At 45.5% G+C, this 24,352-nt stretch overlaps 1 protein-coding gene across 3 annotated transcripts in view; it reads left to right on the forward strand.

Moving 5' to 3' along the window:
• Positions 1-1,183: 1,183 nt before the first annotated feature.
• PAFAH1B1 (platelet activating factor acetylhydrolase 1b regulatory subunit 1) overlaps positions 1,184-24,352 on the forward strand; it is a 32,722-nt gene continuing 9,553 nt past the window's right edge. Inside the window, exons 1-6 of one of the 3 annotated variants that reach the window (XM_030472271.1) lie at positions 1,184-1,401; positions 16,714-16,925; positions 18,104-18,188; positions 20,265-20,339; positions 21,345-21,551; positions 23,406-23,574. In XM_030472271.1, the coding sequence (XP_030328131.1) occupies positions 16,894-16,925; positions 18,104-18,188; positions 20,265-20,339; positions 21,345-21,551; positions 23,406-23,574 (568 nt within the window). In that variant the 5' untranslated portion in view covers positions 1,184-1,401; positions 16,714-16,893. Of the gene's footprint in view, positions 1,402-1,504; positions 1,622-14,050; positions 14,170-16,713; positions 16,926-18,103; positions 18,189-20,264; positions 20,340-21,344; positions 21,552-23,405; positions 23,575-24,352 lie in introns of those variants that run through there. The other 2 variants (XM_030472272.2, XM_030472273.1) reach the window with 2 other exon arrangements.

Genomic DNA, 24,352 nt, shown 5'->3' on the forward strand with positions numbered 1-24,352 from the left:
CACTGTTGCTTGTCTGTTTGTCCAAGGGCAATGGAGGGAGGTGGCTGCCCCTTTCTCCAGGGTTGTCTGTACTCTCTTGTCAGTCGCTCTTTTGAGCATGTGGATTACATGACTGGTGGGCTATGCCTCGGCTCACCATTAGGAACACTGATGTATTGAACCAAGGATATTTGATATTTAACTAAGCAGGGTGTGTAGAAGATTATGAAAGCGTTCTATGCCAAGTGTAAAGCATGACTTTTTTCATGCCGATACTGTGAATGCGCACTCACAAGAGGCACAGGGACATAGACTCAGACTGGTTCGGGTTGGGCAGGGACACCAAGTTCTGGATCTCCAGGAACCCTGACGTAACGGTCACAAATGATACGAGTGTTTCTTTTAACTCTGGTGAGCCCAGGCCTGTGGGACAAGGTTACTCACTAAGAACAGTGCTGTCCCGGGAGCAGATTCCAGGCGAGCCGGAGCAGCAGGGAGCCCAAAGGCAGCAGCGGTGCCCTGTCGGGAGCGGGTAACCCCGCTGCGGGACTGCTCCGGCAGCTGCGCCAGGACAAAGCCGGCACCAGCCCTGCCCCGGTGCCCCGGTGAGCGGGAAGCCGCGCTCTGCAGGCCCCATCCTTGTCCTCAACACCACCGCACACCGCAGGGTCTGCGCAGCCTGTGTCCTGCGAGCACTGCGGGAGAGTCCAGGAGGCATCCTCCGAGCGGCACCACAGGGATGCACTACTCTGCCTTTCCTTCCTCTTCCTAGCCCCTCGTGCAGCATTAGTCTCGTCACTGGTATTTGCAGCTCCTCTTTTCTCACTTTGCCGTTTACAGACATCACTAAAGCCGCTTTATCTCTAATTAAAGCGCCGATGCAAAGCGCGGCGGTGCCGGTCACGGGCGGTGCTGGGGGGTGTGACAGGGCAGCAGGTTCCACCGCAGGCTGGAGCGTGAGGAGCGCAGGCGCCTGGGGAGGGACACGCGCCCAACGAGGGCCCACAAGGCCGGGCCCGAGGGGCCGCTCCCGGTGCCCGCCGCCCGGTGCCCTGTGCCCGCCGCCGGCCCCGTCCCGCCTCGCTCCCCTCAGGCCACGGCGGGGCGCGCGCGGGGCAGGCCGGGAGGCGCGGGGCACGCCGGGACACGCGCCCTGCACCTCCCAAGATGGCGGCGGGCGGCTGTCCCCGCCCCCGGCGCGCACATGCGCAGTGGCACGGCGGGCCGCGCCGCTCCCTCCCTCCCTCCCGGCGGCCGGGGCGCCACTGACAGACCGCGGAGCGGAGCGAGCGGCGAGCGCCTGCGGGACCCGCCGGGCCCCCTCCTCCCTGCCCCGCACCGCACCGCCCTGCCGCGCCGCACCGGTGAATGGGAGAGGCGGGCGGCGCCGGCCCCACGGAGCACAGCGAAGCGGCGGCTCGGGTAAGGCCGGGGCCGCGCCTCCCCTCCCTGCCCTCCCGCGGCCGCCGTGCCCCCCCGCCGGAGGCCGTCCCGGGGCCCGGCGGGCCGCGCGGTGCGGTGCGGCGCGGCGCTGCGCCGCGCTCCCCCCTCCCCTGCGCTGCTGCTCCCCGCCCTCCGCTTCCTCCCTGCCCCCTCCCTCCTTCTCTCCAGCTCGCTCTCAAAATGGCGGCCGCGCCCGGTGGTGAGGAGGGAGCCGGGGCGGAGGCGGTGGAGGCCGGGCGGCGGCGGGCGGGCGGCAGCTGCGGCAGGGGCCGGGCCCCTCGGCCCGGCGGGGTGCGGCGCGCTGGGGGTGGGGGGGCTGCGGGGCGCGGCCCGCTCCCCTCTCCCCTCCGCTGGCCCTCGGCGGGCGCCGGGCGCGCTGTGGGTGACTTAGCAGGAAAACAGGGCGCGGGGGAGGAGTGGGCCAGACAAGGGAGCGGGGCGGGGTGGCGGAGGGGAGGGAGCCCCTGCGGTGGGCTCCGGCCTTCGTGTCCTCCCCCCTAGGCCGCCGCTTTCCTCCCGGTGACTTAGCAAGATGCCGGCAAGGAGGCGGTGGGCCGGGCGCGAATAGCGATAAAAATACAGCCTGGTTTGGGGAGCCGGGTGTGTGTGCGCCGGAGGGGACAGCGAGCATCCTCCCCCGAACCCCACCGCAGGGCTCCCCCGGTCGCCTCTGCCCGTCCTCTCCGAGGGCAAGGCGGCGTTTGTCGGGAGCTGGCCCAGATCCGCGCGTCGGCCGCGGCACGGCGAACAAAACCGGGCTGGTCATAGACGGGAGAGGAGTAGGGGTTATTTTAGGAATTTGTTTCACATCCAGCCTGTTTCCCTGCAGTGATCTCGCAGGGAAGGCGTCGATAGGAGGTGGCTCAGACCTTCAGAGCCAGCTGCAGTGAAAACGGGGGAGGGAGGTCTAATCTCTCCTTCTTGGGGTCATATCGCTGCCGGGGTGTCTACAGTCACGCAGACTTCGCTTGGAAGCCTCCTCATAGCAATGGAATTTGCTAAACCGCTCCGTTTAGCGCTGGGTTTTTGTTCCGGCAGGAGGGTATGCGCAGGCAGGGAGGGCTTTTGATGGAAGTTGGGGGGTGGGAGTGGTGCCTCCCTTGAAAAGTTTAGGGTTTACTCAGTTCTGTGGGTGTGAGATTGCTGCTCATTTATTTATTGTTTAAGGTGGATGCAGTTAAACTTGACCTTTAATACCAATAATAATGTGACACCTTCCCTTTCTTTGCCATAGTGTTACTGGTGAGATTTCCTCACTGGTGGTGCTGCAGCAGAGGGCTTGGTTGGTGCAGGTCAAGTCAATTCATAATGAATTACCTAACTGGGGGATGGTGGAAGGTTAATCTAAGCTATATTAAAAATCTTTAATAAACACTGTTTTACTGTAACAAACGTTTGGGTGTATTGACCTGGCTGAATTATGTATTTTGGGGGAGATGATTTAAGTGTGTATTCCTATGACAGTATTGTTTATAGTATTAGGAGATGGGGGTTAAAGAACCCACATTCAGTGCTGATCATTTCGTAAATGATTGTGCAGCATTCGGCTGGTTTTCGGGAGAGGGAGGGTCTGCTATCAGGATGTTATTTGCCCTTAGAGTCATTTGTTAAATAGGAGAATTATGTTGGGGAACTAAACAAAGGAAATATTTTCAAACAGAAAGATTTATTGCAGATTTCCAGCTTGTTCTCAGGGATCTCGTTTTTGTGTGTTTCCTTTGCTATTCCCATGTTTATGGATGCTGTGTGCAGCCATTGAGCAGAGGAGAGACTGGGTGGAGTAAGGAGGCAAAGCTGCGAAATGGCTAGATTACCCTTTCAGAGCTCTTTTTTTCCCTTTGCTGGGGTGGAGGAATACTAATTGCCGTAACAATGAAGTCTCTTCTTTAGGGAAGAATCTAATGGTGCAGGAACCTTCTGAAATGAAACAAATCTCGCATTCTGTTTTGAGGCTTATTTTTCTGCAGGGTGGATCTGGATTTGTCTGGCAGTGAGAAGTGACCAGTCACTGTTGCAAAGCTGGGTTTTTTTGTCTGATAACCATTTCGATTGATCCACTTTAGATATTCACTTGTTGAATTTATTTTATTGACACTTCAGATAAGAATTATAATTTTTGTGGGGGTATTTTACGCACAAGATTCTCTGGAATATGGAGAACCCCCTGTATTGTTGCTTAGTGCTATTATTTGTTCATGTAACTTCTTGGTGAGACTGGGTTATGGTTGCACAAGAGAAGATAGACCCTGCTTTCTCTGGTGACCACAGTAGAGTAACTCCTATTAGTGTATGGACTTAATTGCATTATCCTTCCTTGTGTGCTGACTTCATATAAAATAACATCTCAAGGTTTTGGGATCCCTTTTGAACAATATGGGTCTGTAAGAGCATTACTGTGCCACTCGGGTACTGCTGCATCATGGGGATAATACTGATGGTTAGACTCAAAGTTGTGTAGGAGAGGCGTTAGAACAAAGGATTTGGGGAATACAAAGGGGATCGGATGAAGCACCTGGGGGGGCTGCTTGTCCAAGTGGTCTCCTGTTCCAGATGTGGCTCATGGCATTTCCGCATGAAATTCAGTGTTCAGGGAATGAGTTCAGTGTTGATCAGAGCAAGTACAACACCAGACATAAACAGTTCCGAAGCAGATTGAGGTTTTGCTTTTTCTTGGGTCTGTCTCGGATCTGGAGTCCAATTTTTGGTGGTAGATGGCCACAGATGACACTGCGCTTGGTTTTAATTTGCCCAAAATTAAATTAAATGGTAGTGGCTTTTTAGAAGGTATTGTTCATTCACTTGGAGTAGATGTTACAGGATTCCATGGATGTGTTCACTAAATGCCTGTATCTAAAAATGTGTGCAGGCTAAGAGCAATGAAGAATCCAATAAAATGCTTGCCTCCTTCCAACTTTGGTTGATTTTTGTCCTTGAAATGATGGCAGTCACCCTCTGTACAGGAGTAACTTGTTAACTCCTGTTCTGCAGAAGAAAAGGGCATTAATACCTAGCTTTATGGCTGTATGCAAGGTCTCTTTTGGTGCGTTGCTGCCTCTTCTGCCCGTACTGTTTCTTCTGCTCCACCCAGCCTCAAGTGCTCAGTTTGTATTCTTTGTCTGCCCTCAACTTGTGTGTCTGTCCAACTTGCTATCGATGGGACAGCTATTGAATTAGCATCTGTTGACTGTTTTGCGCAATGCTCCAACCTTGTCTCTCTTCAAGAACTCCATAACCAACTTCCAACAGTGGTTTGTACACTCTTATGAACTATTCTGGGCAGGCAGTAGCTGGAAAGCCCCTGCCTCTATCGCTCAGAAATACACTGGGTATGTTTGTTACCCAGTTTATTTACAACCCTCTGTACCTGCTTGTGGTAGCATGAACCAGAGTGGTTGGAGTTCCCGTGGTACGAAGGGCAGCAGTGTTCTCAACTAAGGGCAGAGACTGTGGGAGGGCTGCTGCCATGTCCCTGAAGTGAGCACTGAAATACTCCTCAGACTGAAAATGAGAACTGCTTAGGCCTGAATTTAGGAAAACAAGAGGACAATAAAAATCAGCAATTACTATTAATAAATAATAATTTCAGATTTCATACAGGGCGTGGGGGAGCTTCCAGCCTGTAACGTGTAATTTGTGATGGCGCTTGAAGATATTTCCCAAGTATCAGGGCCATGTGTTAATCAAAATGAGCCTGGGTTTCTTCTGTGAGGTTTATTGTAGAGAAGTAGTAAGTTAAGTACTGTCTGTACACACAGATCTGTTGATGAAGTCACAACTAGTCTCCTCTTTCTCCTTTTCATAGGAGCTTAAATATCATTGGCAGAACAGCCTGTGTGCTAAGAATGTGTTGAGCTGATGAAGCCTTGCCTGGGTTGAAGGCTTTCTCAGGAGCTACTTTATTACCTGACACAAGGAGAATGGGGCTCCTAATGTGGCTTCTGGGTGTTGGGAGCAAAGGTGTTTATTAATAGGTGATGTTGCTTTGTCTTTTGATCTGCCTGACAGAGTAGGTTACACCTCAATTTAAGTTCTTAAAAATAGGCATTTACACTAAGACATAATCCCGACCTGTTTAAAACTAGTTTTCAAGTACATAAAATTATTTCTTCAGAATTCTGTCTATAAATGCTGCCCAGGTCAGCAGGGACACACACATGGTCACCTCCTGCACACAGGGCTTGTGCCATTACTAGAGATGCACTGGTGTGATGTGAGCTGTAGCTGTATGATGTCAGCTTTGTTGTGGTGCCCCTGGCTTGGGTAGAGTTAAATGTCTGGTTTTCTTGTATTACAGTTATTTTAGAGCAGTGCCTCTCCTCGTCCCTGCCGTGGTTTGAGACCTACTGATGAGTATTACATACTAGAAACATTTGAAAGAACCATGATTTTTATCTCATGAATAATTGAATTCTAGATTTAACCTGGTGAACTTGTCTGCTACTGCAGGTTAGCCAGTAACAAACGTGTCTATCTGACTTGTATCTTATCCTGGATGTCTAAAGAAGCGCCTTTTCTTCTCAATACTCATTGAGGCAAGGCTTGAATGAGGCAATGCTTGTCTCATTCAGCATGTTTCAAAGCTCATTCTTTACTGTTAACCTCATGCTCTCTTAGGGGATGAGATAGGTGTGGCTGAGGCTATCTTGCTTTCAGGTTGCTGTCCTGGAAGGCGCCTATCCTGTCACTGTGTGCTGGCACGTGCTGGTAAGGAAATTTCTAAGAAAAATGTTACTAAAGCCCTAAGTGTGTGCTGCGATCCCTTTCCCCAGTGCTATAAACACACAGTCCCCTTCAGAGCAAGTCGTGTGTGCAGAGTGTTGTCATACTAAGCAGTATCAAGGGCACTGATGCATGCATAACTATATAAAAAAAATCAACATTATGAATTCAAAGTACTTGTTAGTTAATGTGTTCAGCAGTACTTGAGCTGTTTCTTCCTCACTGGTGCTGCTGCAGAGAGAGCCCAGCAGTTTGACTTGGCTGTTTATGGATTTTATCTTGCAGTTGTGATTCCATTGATTCTGGAAGACTTACCTGATATTTTTAAGCAGGAACTAGTTGCTGTTGTCTTGAAAAGGTATTTCAGTTACAGGACGCTCCATGGTGGTTGAGGTTCGTAGGTGGTGCTGCAGCAAGTGTCCGTGCTGAGGTTCCCGTTGTCACTGGTCCCTGCTGGGTGAGGTCCCAGGCAGGCTTTTGGGAAGCACCTCTTGTTCCCCAGGGCCTGCCGGTGAGTCAGAGTTGTGCTGGGCAGGGCTAGGGTGAGGGCTTAAGCAGGATGCAGTGCTGGTTTGCATCTGAGAGAGCACGGTGGCCTTCATGCTGGGATTATTTACACCTTCCCTTCTCTATCACTGTTAATTGCTCTATTGTGTGCCACAAACCTGAAGTTCTTTTTGTGTAACTAGACAGATGTCCCCCCATGATTCCCTCTGCCATGGTTTTCTGCATGGAGTTAGCTTAATGCCAAAGCAAAGGGGTTAAGTTTATCCTTCTTTAAGACTAGAGGAATACTGGTTAGAAACATCAAGCCTGTTTACCTGTAGATAAATGACTGTTGCTTCCGTGTTGGCAGTTTGTCTTGTGCTTGATTCACCTGAGTTTTGGGGTGAAGAAAAAGATCATATAAGCAATTTGGTTTATTTAAATGCTGATGTCTTTACAGTCTATCAAGAGGATGTTGTCATTAATGTGAGCATGTGTATGTATTTTGAAACAGATGGTGTCTATTAAATCAATAGTGGTAGAAGTTTTCGGTTCTCGCTCAGCTGGATTTGTAAGCAGCAAGCACAGACTAGGTTGGGGGAAGCTTAACAGAGGAGCTCGGACCCCAGCGTTCACCAGCAGCAGCACTGAGGATGGGGTTAAAGTTCCAACATCGTGCATGCCATTTCTGTAACTGAATCTTGTGAATAGCTAATGCTATTCCAGCAAACTTGGAATGTGCCTTTTTCATGGCTTGGTCACACTACTGAGGCTGGAGTGAGTACTAATGGTGGATAATTTCCAGTACCACAGCATAGCGCAATCCCAGATCTGTACATCAGCAAGATGAGAACTGAGGTGGTTGTGAGCAGTGTGGTCTGCTGCCTCGTGCCTGGTCTGTCTTGGCCCTGGTTTGAGCTACCTGGCATTGTGTCTGCATGGGAAGCCAGTTTCCATTTCAGCAGTAGAGTAATTCTGTGTTTGGCTCCTGCGCTCTTGGCTTATATGAGGGAGGGCAGTGGCCCTCCAGCAGGAGAGTCGCCGGGTGTGCAGATAGCGGGGAGGGTTCTGAGGGACGCTGCAAGGCTGGGCGGGGGAGGTGGGTATCTCTTAGGGACTGGTTCCCACAACTTCAGCTCTGCCTCGGTGGCAGCAGTGTGGTAGGTGAAGAGGGGTCATCGGGGAGCTGAGACACCTGCTACAAGAACCCCGATTTCATTACGTTTGGTACTGGTGTCATGAAAGATTCAGCTCTGTTCCCTGTCATAGGGTGAGGTGTGTGTGTGACAGGATGGGGGGTTGGTTTGGTTTTTTTTCCTTTTCACTTGTCAAATGAAGTCATTTTTGGACAACAAGCTTCAAAGTGTCTCAAAGACTGACGGGATCTTCTCATGATTTGAAGAGTGGCAGTTCTGTCTGAATTCTTGTTTGGATTTCTTTGTGGTTTTGACCTTCTGTTTCTAAACCTTTAACGTAGGTGTTCCTCCAAATGTTTTTCATGTATAAATTTAATCAATTCACAGTAATTTTTAACATTGCATTTCCAATATAACAGGCAGTTTAATAGATGAAATATTTAAATCTAGATAGAGTCCTGCGACTTCCTTTACAGTTGTAAGTCTACTACTTAATTCTTCACGCCAGAGAAGTATGGGGGAAGAACTGAAAAGAACAAAGCTCAGATGCAGTATGTGACTGCTGGCCACCTGTAAGAAACTGCTCCAAGTAGATGAGCTCTCTTCTTGGAGGCTGAGATCAAGTAGCTTAAATGCAGTGTTCTGGAATTGCTGTCTCAAGGTGTGTATGTGGTGGTTGACCTAGCAAACATGATTTTGAAACTACCCTTGCTGAAGTCATGCAGAGAGGCCGTGATGTGCGTTGTGTCTTCTCTGAACAGGTTCAGAATAGCAGCTTGGAGCACTCTAAGAAGTCCCCTGCATCACTAACCCTCCTGCTCCTCTCTGCCTTGGTCCTGTTCTTCTGCTCCCCTTTGCGATTTCATTGACCCGTCTCTGACCAAAAAGTCGTTCAGGGCTCCGGTGAGCTCACTGAAAACCCACTGGGGGTTAATATGAATTTAAAACTAATTTTGTGAAATGATCCCTTGCTGTCATATCACTATCACAGCATAGTAGACAATAGCAGGAAGAGCTCCATGTCCAAAACCCTTTCACACGTTTTAAAGGTTTCTCTTCTTCTGCAGCCTGCTTTGCCCAGGTGGTTCATTTATGGGCAGTTGGATTAACCTTATTCTCAGCCAGCCCTGGGCAGGCAGGCTGCAAGAGGGATGTTTTCGCTTTCCCATCGAAGTCTGCATGTAGACTGCAAGCTTGAGCTCTGACCTGAAGAAGCTTAAAGGCAGAAAAATGATATGTAGTGACTGTGCCTGAGAGTGAGATGTGTCATGCTGCTATCAGAATTGCAGAACTGATAGAGGGAGGATAAAGCTCAAGATTGAATTAACTTTACCCCCCAAAAAATATTTTCGTAGCAAACTTGGTCCAAATGTGTTGGAAAGTCACATGTTGGTGGTGCTTGAAAAGGTAACAAGACCAGAAATACCTTGTTTCACAGTCCTGAAGGGAGGTAGCGACCGCCAGCGATCTGTGGCACAGTGATTATAGCTTGAAATAATACGGAAAGTAGGTGGGCTTAGAAGTTTATTTCAGAATGCACATCTGTGGTGAGGACAGAAATGCCTGATTTAGGGAGCGTGCAGCAGAGAGGAGTTCACTTGCTCCTGTGTTACAGCATCTCAATGACATGTCTTTGCTTTATTTTTTAGCTGTAATTACAGCCGGCGTTGCAAGCCTTTGGAGCACAGGCACTCTCTGATGTGCTGCAGATCACCTTCTGGCTCCCCAGGGATTTATTGTTGAAGTATTTTCAGAAGTAAACTACAGTATCAGTTTTTGAGCAAAGGCAATTCAATTAACCTGTTATGTAGGTGAAATGGATGAGAAAACAGGCAGAGGATGTTTCAGGGGGTTGTGTTTGCTTTCATAAACCTTGAAAATGGGAAATATTTTTGGTAACTTATTGCAAAATGTGACCAAACACTGCACAAACGCTTTATTATGTGTAATACTGCACTGATACACTTGGCAGAGCAGTTGTGCTTGAGACCTATGGGCAATTTATGACTTAATTGCAGAATAACAGGCTTACTAAACATGTGAATTAAAACTGAGGCTCAAAGTTGTAATTCAGATCAGATTTGCTTCCTGTTTTGTTTTGGCAGAATACGATAGCTGTTGGGGCTCGCTTTTCCCTAATCCTTCAGAGAGCTTCACTGATGGAGGCTGAAAAGTGGAAAAAAGATTAGCCCGGGTCAGAAATGAGGCGCTTCCCGGTGTGCTGGGCTCATCCCGACCGGCTCAGCCGGTGATGGGTCCTCACATTCCCTAGGATGAGGCGTGTTTGCCGCGGTGTAAGAACAGGCTGGTCCCTGGGATTACACTGCACGTGGGCTTTTCTGCTGTCACCGCAGGTGACGTGGAAGGGAAGGGAACTGGATGTTTTATTGTTGGCTCTTTCTTTCCTGTCAACAGATAGAGACAGGTTTCTAAGAAGCTTTTTCAGGTCATGGCGGTTATGCTCAAGAAATACAGATATTGCTTCACTTCTAACTGATTCATATTTAAATGGTGACTCCATACCATGGAATCTGTTTCTAGAGCACATTTGTGGGAAGAGTTTTCCTGTTCTGAGTTTGTTAAAGCAGCTTTTTGCTTACTGAGTTCAAACCAAAATCAGACCATTAAAAATTAACCTAGATTAAAAGGAAGTGTTCTTATGTACTTGCTTATAACTTGCTGGAATTTAGAGGTGTAATCTACAGATGAAAGAAAACAATTAATTTAATCTAGTTCTCCCATAAAGGGCTGCAGCTCTAATTCTGTGCAAATACTCACAAGTACCCGCTTTGTCCTCGTTACTATGTTATGAAACAAGATACACCATTGAAAAGCTTGGTAAGGATCTGATGTGCTGGCTGTGTAGCAAGAGGAGATGCAACAAGGCTTTGTACGCTGCTAATGCCTAAATGGATCATCCCAGCTTCAAAGAATTGTGGAAATAAATTCTGATGATATCAGTTCAGTCTTTGATGGCTTTGGTCTCTGCTACCACTTCATAAGGGACTTGCCCTTCACTGGGGTTGAAAAAGTGCCTGAAGAGAGGAAGCTAACTGGGGTAGGATTAGAAGGTACATTAACAAACTCAGAAGAGAAGGTACGGAGTTTTCTTTCAGGTAAAACCTCTTCTAAAACCAGTAGAATGTGTTAGAGAAACTGCTTGAAAGTTGGTAGCATGTAGCTGGACACGCAGGGCTCTTCTGAGTTTTACACAGGCTGTTGGAAGTGTAGTTGATGGCAAATCAAGATTTGAATTAGAAGCTAAACGTGAGCAATCTAAAACTCTGATTTCAGAATGCGAACTCAGTTGTGTTTCCTTGTGTTGTGGTGGCCTCTGTGCCTTTGAACACCGACTCAGTATTAGCTGTGCCTAACCACACACTCTGAGAACCTCGTCTCACGTTTGTCTCCTTCGAAGAAGCATTCTTGTAGAATATTATTAAATATGTTTTTTCCCAATAATACTTAGAAAACAAATGGTTTTGGGGTTGAGTTTAGGGAAGTATAGGGATTCGGTAAAAAAAGGAAAATGTACTGTTCCTAAAGCACAGCAGTGCACAGCTCTGTGCTCCGAAAAGCCTTCGGAGCTGAACGGTGTCCGTCTGCTCTGTATCTGCTAATACATTTGCTCTGTAATTCATGCCATGTATCTTCTAATTTTGGCTATAATGAGTTACAGTTACGTGTTCAGTGCGCAGAGCTTGTGTTTTTGTGGGAAGGCTGTTTATGGAGCCTAAGCAACCGTCATTAAAACTGCAGAAATTGGATTAATTTGGTTTTAAGTTCCTGGAGGAGCTCTGAGTGTGTATCCCAAGATGTGCAATAACAGATCGCCAGCAGTGGTGGTTGGGGCGCCAGGCAGCAGAGGGTGAACTTGGGGTGGTGCTGGTGCATTTACTTGTTTGCTGCTGCTGCCACCAATGTGATGAACCAAGGAGTGATGTTAAAACTGATTTTCTTGCTTTAACTCATAAAAATTCAAAAGAGAAGAGAGAAAACATAAAATAAAGGAGGGAGGAATGTGGCTGTGGGAATTACGGGAGAAGGGAAAAGTGCTTAACAGGGTTTTAAGGCTGATTGACTGTTCTTGGTAGTAGCCAGTAAGCAAATGTGTCTGTAGGCTTGAGGACTTGAATTACCAGAATGATAAAGATTTTGAGCCTGGAGTTCCAGTGGTGAGACCGATTTTCACTGTGGTGCTGAGGAGGGTTTTCTTGATGATGGGAGCCCTGGTTTATGTCATCAGAGCGATTAGTTAAGTAAATTTAGGCTGTGAAAGAAGCCTGTGAAATTGAACTTCTGAAACTTGTAAAGGCCTTTCTCTGCATTACTCTCTGCAGCTTTATTGATGTGACTTAAAATCTGGTTAGAGCCTACACATGTCTGCAGGGAATACTGGTTCCTGATGAACTCGGAATAGCTCTGCTCACTGTATGTCACTGCTTGATGTTTGTGTAGATTTTCTTAAACCTTGCCTAGCAAAGCAGGCATGTGTCCAGAATGGAAGATGAGTTCCCAGCTATACAGCTGCCTCAGAGCTAACAAACACGGCTGAACCTGCTTCCTTTGCTGTTCGTGCATCTTGCGAGTGGCTAGCAGGTCTCCCTCCTGAAGTTACCGTGAAGTTTTCCAGTAATCTAAAACAAGCCAACACTGATGTACATCGGGATATGGATCTACTGTTTAAGGTCAGACAGAAGAAACTGTCTGTTGAATTGCTGGGCTTAGTCACCCTCAGGAAGGGGGTGGTTCCTGTGCGGTATCAGATGTGGGGTGTCCACTTCAGGTGTGCAGCCAGCCTCAGCTGGGTGCCTCGGCACGAGGCAGCAGCAGAAGGAACGTGTTGAGTCACTGCCAGGGTGGGACCGTCTCCGGCTGCGTGTCAGGCAGCATCGCGAGCCGCTGAGCCACCTCGGTAGCAATGGATGTGTCCTGGGCGCAGTGCGGGTGAGTCCTGTGGTGAGCACAGCGGGCTCCAGCCTCGGCCAGGTGTGGTGAAGCCAGGGAACGTCTGCCTCCCGGTGCAGGGAGACGGGAGGCAGTTCTTCCATGTGAAGAGGCAGAGGGTCTGCCACTTTATCCATAGCTCTGTATGCTTTAGAAGCTCATGTAGGGAAAAAATTGTGGCCTATGTTGATTCTTGGGTGTCCTTTTAAATATTTTTTCTTGAAGATGATGCTTTAGTGTGCCCTCTTCAGCCCTGCAGCACGTAAGGGTGGAATGAGATCTTTTATCCTTATTACTAAGATTTCTCGCAGTCCTAAGTGTAAAGCTGATCTTTAGCTAGGTGGGGAAGCTAGCAGTTGAGATGAGATGCAGTTGTGTGTTGAGGTCATGCTGCTGCTAGTGGGGCTGAGGATGTTATGGACAGTTCTCAATTGGTTTGTGGTGTTTCATGAAGAAGTGGCTGACCTGGCCTGCAGCGAGTAACATCCATGGTTCTCCTCCACGCTCTGGAGAACTGAGCAGTTGTCCTGCTGGAGGAGGGAGAGGTGGTGGTCCTGTGTCATACCTGTTCCTGTGCTGTGTGTTCAGCTGGGGCCAGCTCCCAGTTTTAAACTGCTGAAAAGACAGCTGATGGTGCTGAGAGCACTTGGAGCCTGTGCACATGCAGAGGTTTGCACTCGGTGCTTCTAGAGATGTGGACTATTGAATCTTCAGTTAGAAACCACAACTGTTTAAGTGTACGCAGGGCTAGTAGTGCAAGGCATGTCCTCTTTTAATTAGTAGCTGTTACTCCATGGATGGCTCTGTGTAAGTTCAGTCTTTTTTCTGTACTTAACACAGACCAAATTAAAATGTCCGTACAAAGACATCTTTTCTGTCAAGAAAAGATCTAGCTCTGTCTTGACACCACCTTGTTCCCAGGAGCCAGCTGGTATTGGCAATTTCGGGTGAGGGGTAATGTCCAGGTGGTGTCTCCTTGTGGCTTCTTCCCAAGGGTTCTCTTTGAACACTTGCTTCCTCTCATTACTGAGGCTGTTTGCGGGTGTGTGGCACGCAGGGGTGGCTCTACCCCTTGATAGGCCTGGAGGAGGACTGGTTAGTCTTGCTCCACTGAGTTTTGTATGTCACCAAGCCTTCCCCAGCTGAAGAGCAGCAACGCACATGGACGATATTCCTCCGTTCTCTGTTGTTTCTGAAGTGGCACAGAGGTGTAATTAAAGTTGGGTCCTTTGGGGCTTTTTGGGTTTGGATGTTTTTGCTTGGGTGGTTGGTTTGTGGGTTTTGTCAGTTTTTCCTTTCTGTTTGTTTGTTTTCATTCGTTTTGTTTTGTCTTTGTCAAAGTGTGTGTATGAAGGAGGCTGCCCTGAAGATACTCTGCCCGTATTGAGATGCCTTTGTAGTTCAGAAGTCAGGAACTCTGAGCAGGGTGCTTGGAACAGACACTTCTCGGAGAAGCGAGGTGCTGTACATCAGTTGATTGGTAACTTATTGTGGGCTAGCTGGAATTTGCTAACAGCAGAAAGAGCTGCTTTGCCCTGTAGCTGCTGGAATTTATCTAGTGCTAGATCTGTTTCTGAATAACAACTTGGAATTAGAGCGCGGGAGCAGGCTGGGTTGCTGAGTGTTGGGGATGCAGGAGGAGAAGTTTGGGCTTACCTTACATTAGATGGCCTGTCAAGGATCACCTTGTGAACACAGCTGCTGCTGGTTTTAGGCAAGCGTGTCTCCTAGATGCAGTGACACAACAGACAGAATATTGCAGTGTGGTTTTTACTGGAGTTCCTGCACTGGTGCTGGATTTACAAGGCATTCCCTGCGTGATGGTAGTTCATAATGCAAAACCCACCTTCTGGTTTCCATACCGGGATCCTCGCTGTGGTGGCACTAGAGGCAGATTTTGTGAGTTGATGTCTCTATGTTCTGCTATGCAGTGCTTCAGCCAGTGCTGCTCTGGATGAAGAAGTGCCTTGTTTTGTTCTTCTCACAGTGTTTGTCGCTAGCCAAGGCGTTGCTATGTTCATACTGAAGGGCAGAGATGCAGCCATTATGAGCCTGTTTCTCAGGACTTACATGTACAGCAGCATTGCCCTCTAGAGGGCACTTCTCCTGATCAGTTAGTAGGTTAGTTTCTATATTAACCAATTTCCATTAACTGGTATGCAGTACACCTACTGTGAGGTGAACAAGGTGAAACCTGGTGTGTGTCCGCCTGTCAGGAAGCGAACTCTGGGACAAGAGTAGGTGAAGTGTTTGCTCATGGCCTCTGAAAGGATGCAGCCTGCGCTGTCGGTTTTCAGTGACTTGTTTCCAAAATAGCTGTTAGGGAAGAGGTGAGACTAATTACATGATGATGTCTTGCCTGTTGGAGCTCTCCTGTCCTGACCAGCGTGCAGAGCAGTGTTATGGCGTGCACAGCATTTGAGGTGGGAAATCACCAGCAGAGCAAAATATGAGCAACTTGCAGCTTAAGCTTATTTGGAAGCAGACAGAAGAGCCTAGAGAGGTTTAGAAACAAGCTCCTGATCCCCTGTGATGGATAAGTAGACATTAATGATACAAGTACAAGCTTAGTATTTTCTGCATATTTTTTCATGTAAGAAAGGCTTCTGTTTAAAACAGGCTCCTTACCAAAATGGTTCTCCAGGTATCATAGCGAACCTGGTACCTGTGTGTCCTGGGGAGGAGCAGTGGGGGGACATGTTTCCTGAAGCAGTTGTAGGAGGTTTACAAACCGGCTGCTGTCTCCTAAGTCTTCGTGTGTTGCCATGTTCAGTTTGCCTCGCTGCTAAAAGCTGGTTGGTCAAACTTGCTGAACAGCTTGAGTAAATTATGTGTTACATCCAGACTCTGGCCAGGTATGCCAGAAATGCCATCTTCAGCAGTTCTCATGATCAGGGTTTATGGTTTCATAATCGTAACAGAGTTCCTGCAGTGCAGAAATCAAAAGGCAGCAATGCCAAAATGATTTTGGGTATGGGTCAGACTGCCCAGTTGAAATAGATTGTATTCAAGGAACACTGAAGTTCATGTTGCTGAATAATGAGATATTAAGTAATGTGTGTGTGTGGGAAGGTCATTTGTGAAAGGCATGCTTTGGATGGACTTAATATGTTGAACTTCAGCTGTATCTGAACTAGCTTGTACTGTCCCACGTGTAGTGATTCAGTCAGTGTCTGAACCCAGCTGAAGTAACAGGCTTGTGGCGACTGCCCCGTGGTAATTGTGCTACTCTGATAGATTGGAGATCTGTTTAAAAATTTGCTGTACCCCAAACATGGGTGAGATAAAAGATTTAACTGCAGGTAAATGGGGTGAACACGTGACTGAGAAGGTGCAAGTGTTGTCTTTTAGAAAAGAAATGAATGAACTCATGAACGAGCGGGAGTGACAAACTGAGTGTGCCTTGGTGCTGCTGACATCTTCCATGGCATCTTCCGTAGGCCCGTTCTGGAATGTTCTCAGCTTCCCTTAAACTCTCCCCCAAAGCTGGAGAGATACAGGATAGCATTGTCTGATCCCTAGTCTGTGTTGAAATTGAACTGAATGAGCCTTGCTGGGTTTAGTGTGAAGAGATAAATCTACAGAAGATGAGAGTCTAGCAGGAGGATAGAGGATTTGGGGGGAAGCTCTTCGATAGGAGTAGTGAGGGCAGATTATAGGCTGTTTACAGTGGGCCTAAGTTGTTCTCATCACAAGAACATACATGGAATTGCCTACAAACTAGGACCGGGCTGTGGCTGAAGATGCTTCCTTCAGCTCCTTGTTTCTTGAGGGAGTAATGGTGGGAAGAGGGGGCATAAAGGATGTATACAAGTCTCTCCAGGCTGCTCATCCAGGTGGGAAATGTGCTATAAGGGCATAATCCACACTAGCAAAATAAATTTGCATTTACAGTTCCAGTCCAGAATGTTGGTGCAATCTGAGTGCAGAGATCGCGTCAGTCCAGAGGGACTGGATGCTTTACTTAAAGGAAATTAATGGCGTCTCGTTCTCTTCCTTCTAGATGGATTGAATCTTCTGTGTTGAATGCCTCCGGATTTCCTGTTGGATTTCACGTCTGGAAAACTACTTTTGATTTAAGCCACGCTGTGGCAGACTGAATTGTGGATCCAGGGTTCCCGGGACTTCAGATCTCGAGGAGGCAGCCGCTGCTGAGTCGCGTTAACCTGTCATCGCAGCCACAATGGTGCTGTCACAAAGGCAACGAGATGAACTGTAAGGAATCACTATTTCTAAGTTTCTGTCATATTTCCATTAAACTTTAAATACTAGCTTTTGTTTCCAAATAGATTTACGGGGTGGCTCTGCTCACATGCCGGTCAGGTACCATGTATTGTAGTTTATTCACTCTTACTACAGATTTTAGCAATTCTCTAAAGTTTTTTTTTTTTCTGGCAAAACCTTCCAAGAGTGCATGTGTTAATGGGGAGATGGAAGTAATGAACTGTTCTGCGTGGAAATGGGAAGTGACCAGAGATCCCCCTTGGGATTTACTTTAGAGATCTGATCAGGAGGCAGTACTTTGGCTTAGCATCCATCTTTTATGGGGAGAAATTTCTGTTTGAATGCAGAGTTGTATTTAGAGTCAAATGTGTGAGCAGAGATGGAACATGTGTAGAAGGTAGGAAAGGAGAACACAATGAAAGACACAGGAAGAATTTTCATGTGAAAAGCAAATTCTTTTCAGAACAAAAAGTCATTATTGCAGCTTTCTTCAGCTACCAAAGGTATTAATTTTCTTGTGCCTTGTGTAGGCTACCACCTGATCTTTGTGGTTTTAAAAAGTATCTGTTTATCAGTTTAGTCAAATATTTATAGTATGTGTATATATGTGTATATTTACATGCGAAGTATGTGTGTATTTACACACAGGTCCCTTTCTGTAATATAAGTAGAAGTTATTGAATCATTCTGAAAAAGAAAGCTTTGTTCTCTCAAGCTGAGCATTTTATTCAAGCTTCACTGAAGTAAAATTTTGTACCCTAAACTGTTCTACCGAAATTAGTTTTCCTTCAAAGATAAAGCCACAGCTTTAATATGTAGATGTGGTTGTTGCTTTTGTACCTGCTATGGCTTTTATGTATCACACAGATGGATCAGTGTTTTCATGCTGCTCCAATGTTTGATAACTTCAAAGGGAAAACAGAAGAACCCCAAACTCTCCACCAAACCTGAAATAAAACGTATGTCCTGCTATTGACATCTTGGAGCAAAATCTGTTTGCCAAATATATTTATAAGATTTGCTTGGGCTTTTGACAAACCTGATAATGCCGGTGCTGTACTGCTCTGGAGACTGAGGTGTGGGTTGTGCTTTTCTTACAACAACTAAGTCCAAACCAGTCCTGCTCTTGCTGAGGCTTGTGGCTGAAGGTGCTGTCCTCTGTCTTTCAGAAATCGAGCAATAGCAGACTACCTTCGTTCCAATGGCTATGAAGAGGCATATTCGGTTTTTAAAAAGGAGGCTGAGTTAGATGTGGTGAGTTCAAACAAGATTCTTCACCTGTCTTTTAAGTAAAGAGTGTTTAATTTTATGGCATGCGTGTCTGTTATGTACCTCTTAGCTCATGCAGTTTCAGAACTGGAGGTGATACACTCACAGCTTATTGCCTTGCCATAAAATTAAATCATCATCTCTGGATGACTGCAGTTTGTGAGCAAAACTCTCACCTTTATCTGCAGCTCGTGACTGAGGCATATTTTTAATCTTGTTTTTGTTTGTCTGCCTGCCACTCATCTGTACAATGCTGAGTGTTTCCTGTAATGGCCTTTTAAGGATCCAAGTCCTAAGAAGGCCTAGATGCTTCAAGGTGGAAGGTGCTAGGAACCAAAGCTAATAAAAGGCAATGTGAATGTGTAAGAAAGGTGATAGAAGATGATACCAAAAAAATACATGGCCCTTCACTGGCCTCACTCCAGCATCTCCATACAGGACTGGAGCATCTCTTGTGTGCTCCTTTCCAGCCTGAACTATTCTGTGCTTAACATTTGGAAGAACGTGTCTAATTTTAACACATTTGATTTGTTTCCTGTTGTTGTGTCCATCTTCCCCTCCCTGTAACTCATTTCCTTAACTCCGATTATTCTTATCACAGAATTCTGCATAAAAGCATAAACTTTCTACAGTCCAAAATTAGAAAACTGAAGGCTCTTCCCTTGTAACTAAATGTAAGGCTGGGCAGCTTTGGAGGCTGACTCCATTTGTAATGTTTAAGAAACAGGAAGACAAAACAGGGTTACTTTTGTCCTCTCCTTTATTGTACAGAGCAAATGGGTGGAAGTCTGTTTTGTGATTGCAGTCGGGTCAGTAGTTAACTCATTGCCTCAGACTGTGACATACTGCTTGGTTAACTGGATAGTAGGAGGGCAAGCTCAGATAGCCTGTACAAGGTGATTGGCTCTGGTGAGCAGCTCTGTAGTTAGACTGTACAGATTCTAGTGACTTAGACCAGTCCTTTCTTCCAGCTTAATTCTACTGATCTGCCGTTGTAACTGATGATTCATTTTAAACTTGCCACTTACTATCAGAGGAGGTGTGCACTTCATCTGAACTTGGGTTTCTCTGGATACAGCTGGATTGAGTAGTAAACCTGTGTGCTGGATAAATCCAGCCTTTTCTCTTGCACCGTTCTTTCTCCAAAATGCTTGGTTGAAGTTTGACTTAATTTCTCCAATCTGCTCCCAGTCTGTAATAAATAAGTAGAAAGGACAAATTGAAATACCTTACTTATAATTGAAAATCCTCATACCATTCCCTTATCTGCCTTATCTATCAGCCTCATTAAGTCTTCCCTTCCCAAAGGTTAAAAAGGCAATCTAAATAGGCTAGCTGCTCCTGGGAGACAGAGGAGATGCAGTTGCTGAAAGTTCCACATGACTTTCTTGCAAGAAAATCTGAATTGGATGGACTATACTAAAATGACAAAACAAAAGGCAGAAGTGATGCCAGTAAAGTGGAGGGGTTCAAGTGGAGCTCTGCAGTGAGGGATTTCAGCTCTCTATTGATTACTCCTGCAGATAACTCCACCTCTTACAAGCGCCCCTGCAGTAGTAGGTTAACATCTGGTCTCTGAGCAAGGTAGCCAGTCCTCAGAGCTTCAGTGAAATAAGCCATGGCATTGTTGTTCTCTGTTGTCTTTGAGAAGGTAACACAAACTAATGTGATACAACGGTGACAATTTGAGGTTAACTATGACCATGTTGGGGTTTTTTAAATAAATATTCACCATTCTCAGCTATGCAGAGCACTTCAGAAGCTTTCAAATAATGAAGACAGAAACCAGCACAGATAACCTAGTTTTCGGATGTGATTTGCAGTCCTTTGCATCACTGCTGTAGTATTTTTAATTAAAAATTATATTTTAAATTATCTTCTTCATTTCTATGTATGTAAATCGTAGCTATTAAAATTTGAAGCATGGCTCTTCTATCCCACTAGTAAAACTCATTATGGTCTTTTTATTAAAATGGGCTGTTTATGTTGCCTTTGAAGAAACACTTCTACAGGCTTTGGAACTAGAGTTTATTGATTTATTCAAATGCTTCTCCTCTTCAGAATGAAGAGCTAGATAAGAAGTATGCTGGGCTTCTGGAAAAAAAATGGACATCTGTTATAAGATTACAAAAGAAGGTAAGTAGAGATCTGATGGATTTACTTGTATAAAAGGTTGTGAATGATAGTGAATGTGCATCACTGAACAGAATGTTACATATTTTCCTGGTCAGACAAACACAGGGTTTAGCAAATGATGCCTCAGAGGTGCATTTTGAGTAGGGAAGATACCTGAACCCATGTTGTAGATGTTCTATCTGTGCCAGCAGAGTTAGCCTCTCAGTTTCCTTGTGAACATTTCTTGGCTTCAGTGTATGGATTGCATGTGCAGTTTCTGAAGCGGGAAAGGCAAGAGGTGCCTTAAGGCAGCTTGTGAAAGATTGAATAGCTGTCCCCAGAAGGCTTCACTGTTTAGAGAGAAGGTAAAAACTTGTGCTGCCCCTTGTCTTTGGCCATTACGTTGAAGGGAAGAAAGCATTAACTCTGGTGCATCAGAGCAAGTGATTCTACAGCAAGTGGACAGTACAAAACTCTTTTTAGTAATGCTTCAATGGATCTAGAGTGTGTTAAAAGCAAAGAAAAATAAAATCAGTGTGCTAACAATAAAGACCTCTTTATTCTGAAGGTTAATATATCTAGGGCTTTATTACCCCTTCAGTTTCTCTGCTGTTGGTTAACATGCAAACCATCTCAGGGGTACAAAACATTACTGCAGTAGTAGAATTCCTTTTTGTTAACCGCCTTCAGTAGTGGTCACAATAGTAGCTTAAGCATGTTGTACAGTATTGGGGTGAACGTGGTTTTGTAGATCATTTTTTTTCCTGTCAAAATATTTGGGAAGTTGGAGAAAAATAAATGATTGATGATTAAATTCCTAAAGAATAAACAATAAATAATTAATTTAGGTTTGATGTTTAGAAACATCAACACTGTTGAATGTTGGTAATCAGTTTGGGTCCATGCAGTCTTTGCTTTACTGTGAGTTTGGGAGTCAGTTGGTGTTTGGATTATTAATGAGTGAAGGTGAATTAGAACTTATACAAAACTAGAAATGAACAGTCTCTTTAAAATTCATAAACTTAGGTAATGGAACTAGAATCGAAGCTGAATGAAGCTAAGGAAGAATTTACATCAGGTGGACCTCTTGGTCAGAAACGAGACCCTAAAGAGTGGATTCCTCGTCCTCCAGAGAAGTATGCGTTGAGTGGACACAGGAGTCCTGTCACTCGAGTAATTTTCCATCCAGTTTTCAGTGTTATGGTCTCTGCTTCAGAGGATGCCACAATAAAGGTATGTGTCTGCTACAGAAGATGAAACTAAGCACGTCGGAGGTCTGTAATACGTAACATCAGTGCTTCAAGCTGGATGTGTATTGTACTGGTGGAAGATTGATCCTTTCAGGTTCTGCTTTAGCTTCAGTAGGGGCAGATTTTTCAAGTACTGTGACCTGTATAATTACAGAGTTTTGTGCTGGTCCAGTTAATATCTTCAGGAGTGTTTTACTGTCTTTTGACTTGAGGAAAAAATAGTTAAACTAGTGTGGATTTATAGACTGGAGAAATAAAGGATCAGTGGAGGAAGAATGCATTTTGACTGCTTGGTAGAGGAGGAATGGAGTAGTGTATCGAGTAGTGACAGGAGGAGGAGGAAGACAGTTGCCTCAAGTCATCTGAAGTCATCTGAATTAAAAGCCGGGTGAAAGTGGTTGTGCAGCTTTACTTAACTGAAAACTATTCTAAATGGGACATGCAAGTCCCAATCAAGTCCCCGTGGCTTTCAGTAACTTGAAAGGGTCTTCATAGGCCTTTATTGCAGCATACAATAGTGGCATGAAGAGATTTGTGATAGTAGGCAAGTGGCTTCTCATTTTAGCATCCAATAAAGATGTGATTGTGCATTTTGTTGTTGTTTGAATGTCACAATTTAAGGGAATTATGCTGGTGAAGGGTAGTTCTCACTGTTCAGTTCTGTGCTGGTTTGAAAACTGTTTGGAAAAGTGCTGTTCTGAAAAATCTTGAGTAGTGCATCCAGCAGCGTGTTTAAAAACGCTAGTTGTTGTAATGGTGGCTCCCTGTTGGCGAAGGTGTCAGCCAGATCTAGTTCATGGAAAGCTTTAACCCGTTGTTTCTGCAACAGGCTTGAACACAGAGGAATGGGGGCTCTTCCTTCAAGCAGTCAGGGCCAGCTGGTTGAGAGGTGCTGGAGGAGCCTACTTAGCTTTGGGTTTGCTCCCTCTTATGGATACATTGGATGCATTTCCTTCTTAAAGTCAAACCTTGCAGTTTAATTTGACTGTTGCATTCCCAGTGATTGCCATCTATTGGGATGATGGATTCTTTTTGTTGGATATTTTTTGGTGGTGTATGTTTTGTTTTGTGGGTTTTGGTTTTTTTGTTCAGGATATAATTTAAAATGAAATGTCTAATTTTGTGCTTGAGAGAGGCACAGTAAAATCTGTAGGAGCTTGTTTTGTTTCAAAGGCTTTTGTTTGCAGTTGGGTGATAGAAGACTGAATTAGGAGGTGAGAATGGGGACCTGCTGCTCTCACAGCTATTAGCTACAGTGTTTATTGAATCTGACAGATTCTGTAATCTGCTAATATTGTGCATATCAAACTCCTCAGCCTGGTTTGGATTATCATCCCTAAAACCAACTCCTTCTGAATGTTGCTCTTTAGTAGGCAGAATGTGCTTTCCCCACCAGCTGAAAACAGGCTGTTCTGCTGGTGCTGGGGAACTAGCATAGAAACGGATGAAGAAAACCAATCTGGACAAAGTGGATTTGTCTGTCCAGTGTTTTCTAAATTGATCTTCTTTATTTTTAAGGGTATTGGGTGTTAAGACTTTTAGATACAATGGAACTGATTTTCCATTATAAACTGTGTTTATAGTGCTCTGAGTTAGCTGAAAGGCAGTTTTCAAAATGCATGAATTCAGTTAATTTATAACTAACCAATAATATAACAATAATACAAAAATAATACCTATTTTTCTATGCTGTTATGCTTTTTAGGGCTGTCTCTTTGTCTGTTGCTCAATTAATTATTGAGAAAGGTGCCAGACTGGCCTGCAGAGTGCAAATGTAAGGCTGCAGAACACAAAGAGTAATGGGTTGCTGTTAACGGATTTTCTGTTCACTTGTCAGGTGTGGGATTATGAGACAGGAGACTTTGAACGAACCCTTAAGGGCCATACAGACTCTGTGCAAGATATTTCCTTTGACCACACTGGCAAACTATTGGCCTCCTGTTCTGCTGATATGACCATTAAGCTATGGGATTTCCAGGGCTTTGAGTGCATCAGAACTATGCATGGTAAGGTATAAAGGGAATTGATTTAGCAGACTGTAAAGTGAATTATTTTTTCTGTATCCAGGAAAACTGCTGATGTGGAAGGGGGTTATAAGCAGAGAATTGTCCAAGAGAAAGAGGGGGGATATTTTGATGCTTTAAGTGCTCTGTAAATAAGGTGTATGCTTAGTGTCTATGGAATGAAATAGCATCTCCAGTCTGCTATACACGATGCTCTGGGAAGCACTTTATAATGATATTGAAATGAAATGGCAGTTAGAGGGGTTTAACTCTAAAAATGAAATGCTTACTAGATAATAAAACCATACCTTCAAATCAGTAAAAACTTAACCTTCTTCACCCCTCTGTTTCCCTGCTGTACTGCTTCAGGAGGGAAGCAGTTGGTGCGAGGGGTGTTGTGCATGTACTGCACAGTGGTTTGCTTCGTGTCTGTCACATCTGACCCTTTGCATTGGGCTCAAAACCCATGGGAAAAATGGGAAAGTTAACCACACCTACAAGGTTCTGATATTGACAGCAACTACTTACGTAAAGGCGTTTTTATACTGCTGCTTGTCTTGCTGGTACTGTCATCTTGTAGAAGTGGTGAGTAGGAATAGAGAATGTTTGAGACTTCTGAAAATAAACACACCCCAAAGAAAACAGAAGGCTGTTGACTTTTGTGCATATGGTTCCTTGAACACCACGGAACACCGCTGTGGAGCAAGAACAGACATTGCAGCTGGCTGATAGCAAGAAAATAAAGTCGTGCTACTGGGTGGTGAGGTTGGCCTTTAATGAT

Source organism: Strigops habroptila (genome assembly GCF_004027225.2).
Source record: "Strigops habroptila isolate Jane chromosome 13 unlocalized genomic scaffold, bStrHab1.2.pri S16, whole genome shotgun sequence".
Lineage (NCBI taxonomy): Eukaryota > Metazoa > Chordata > Aves > Psittaciformes > Psittacidae > Strigops > Strigops habroptila.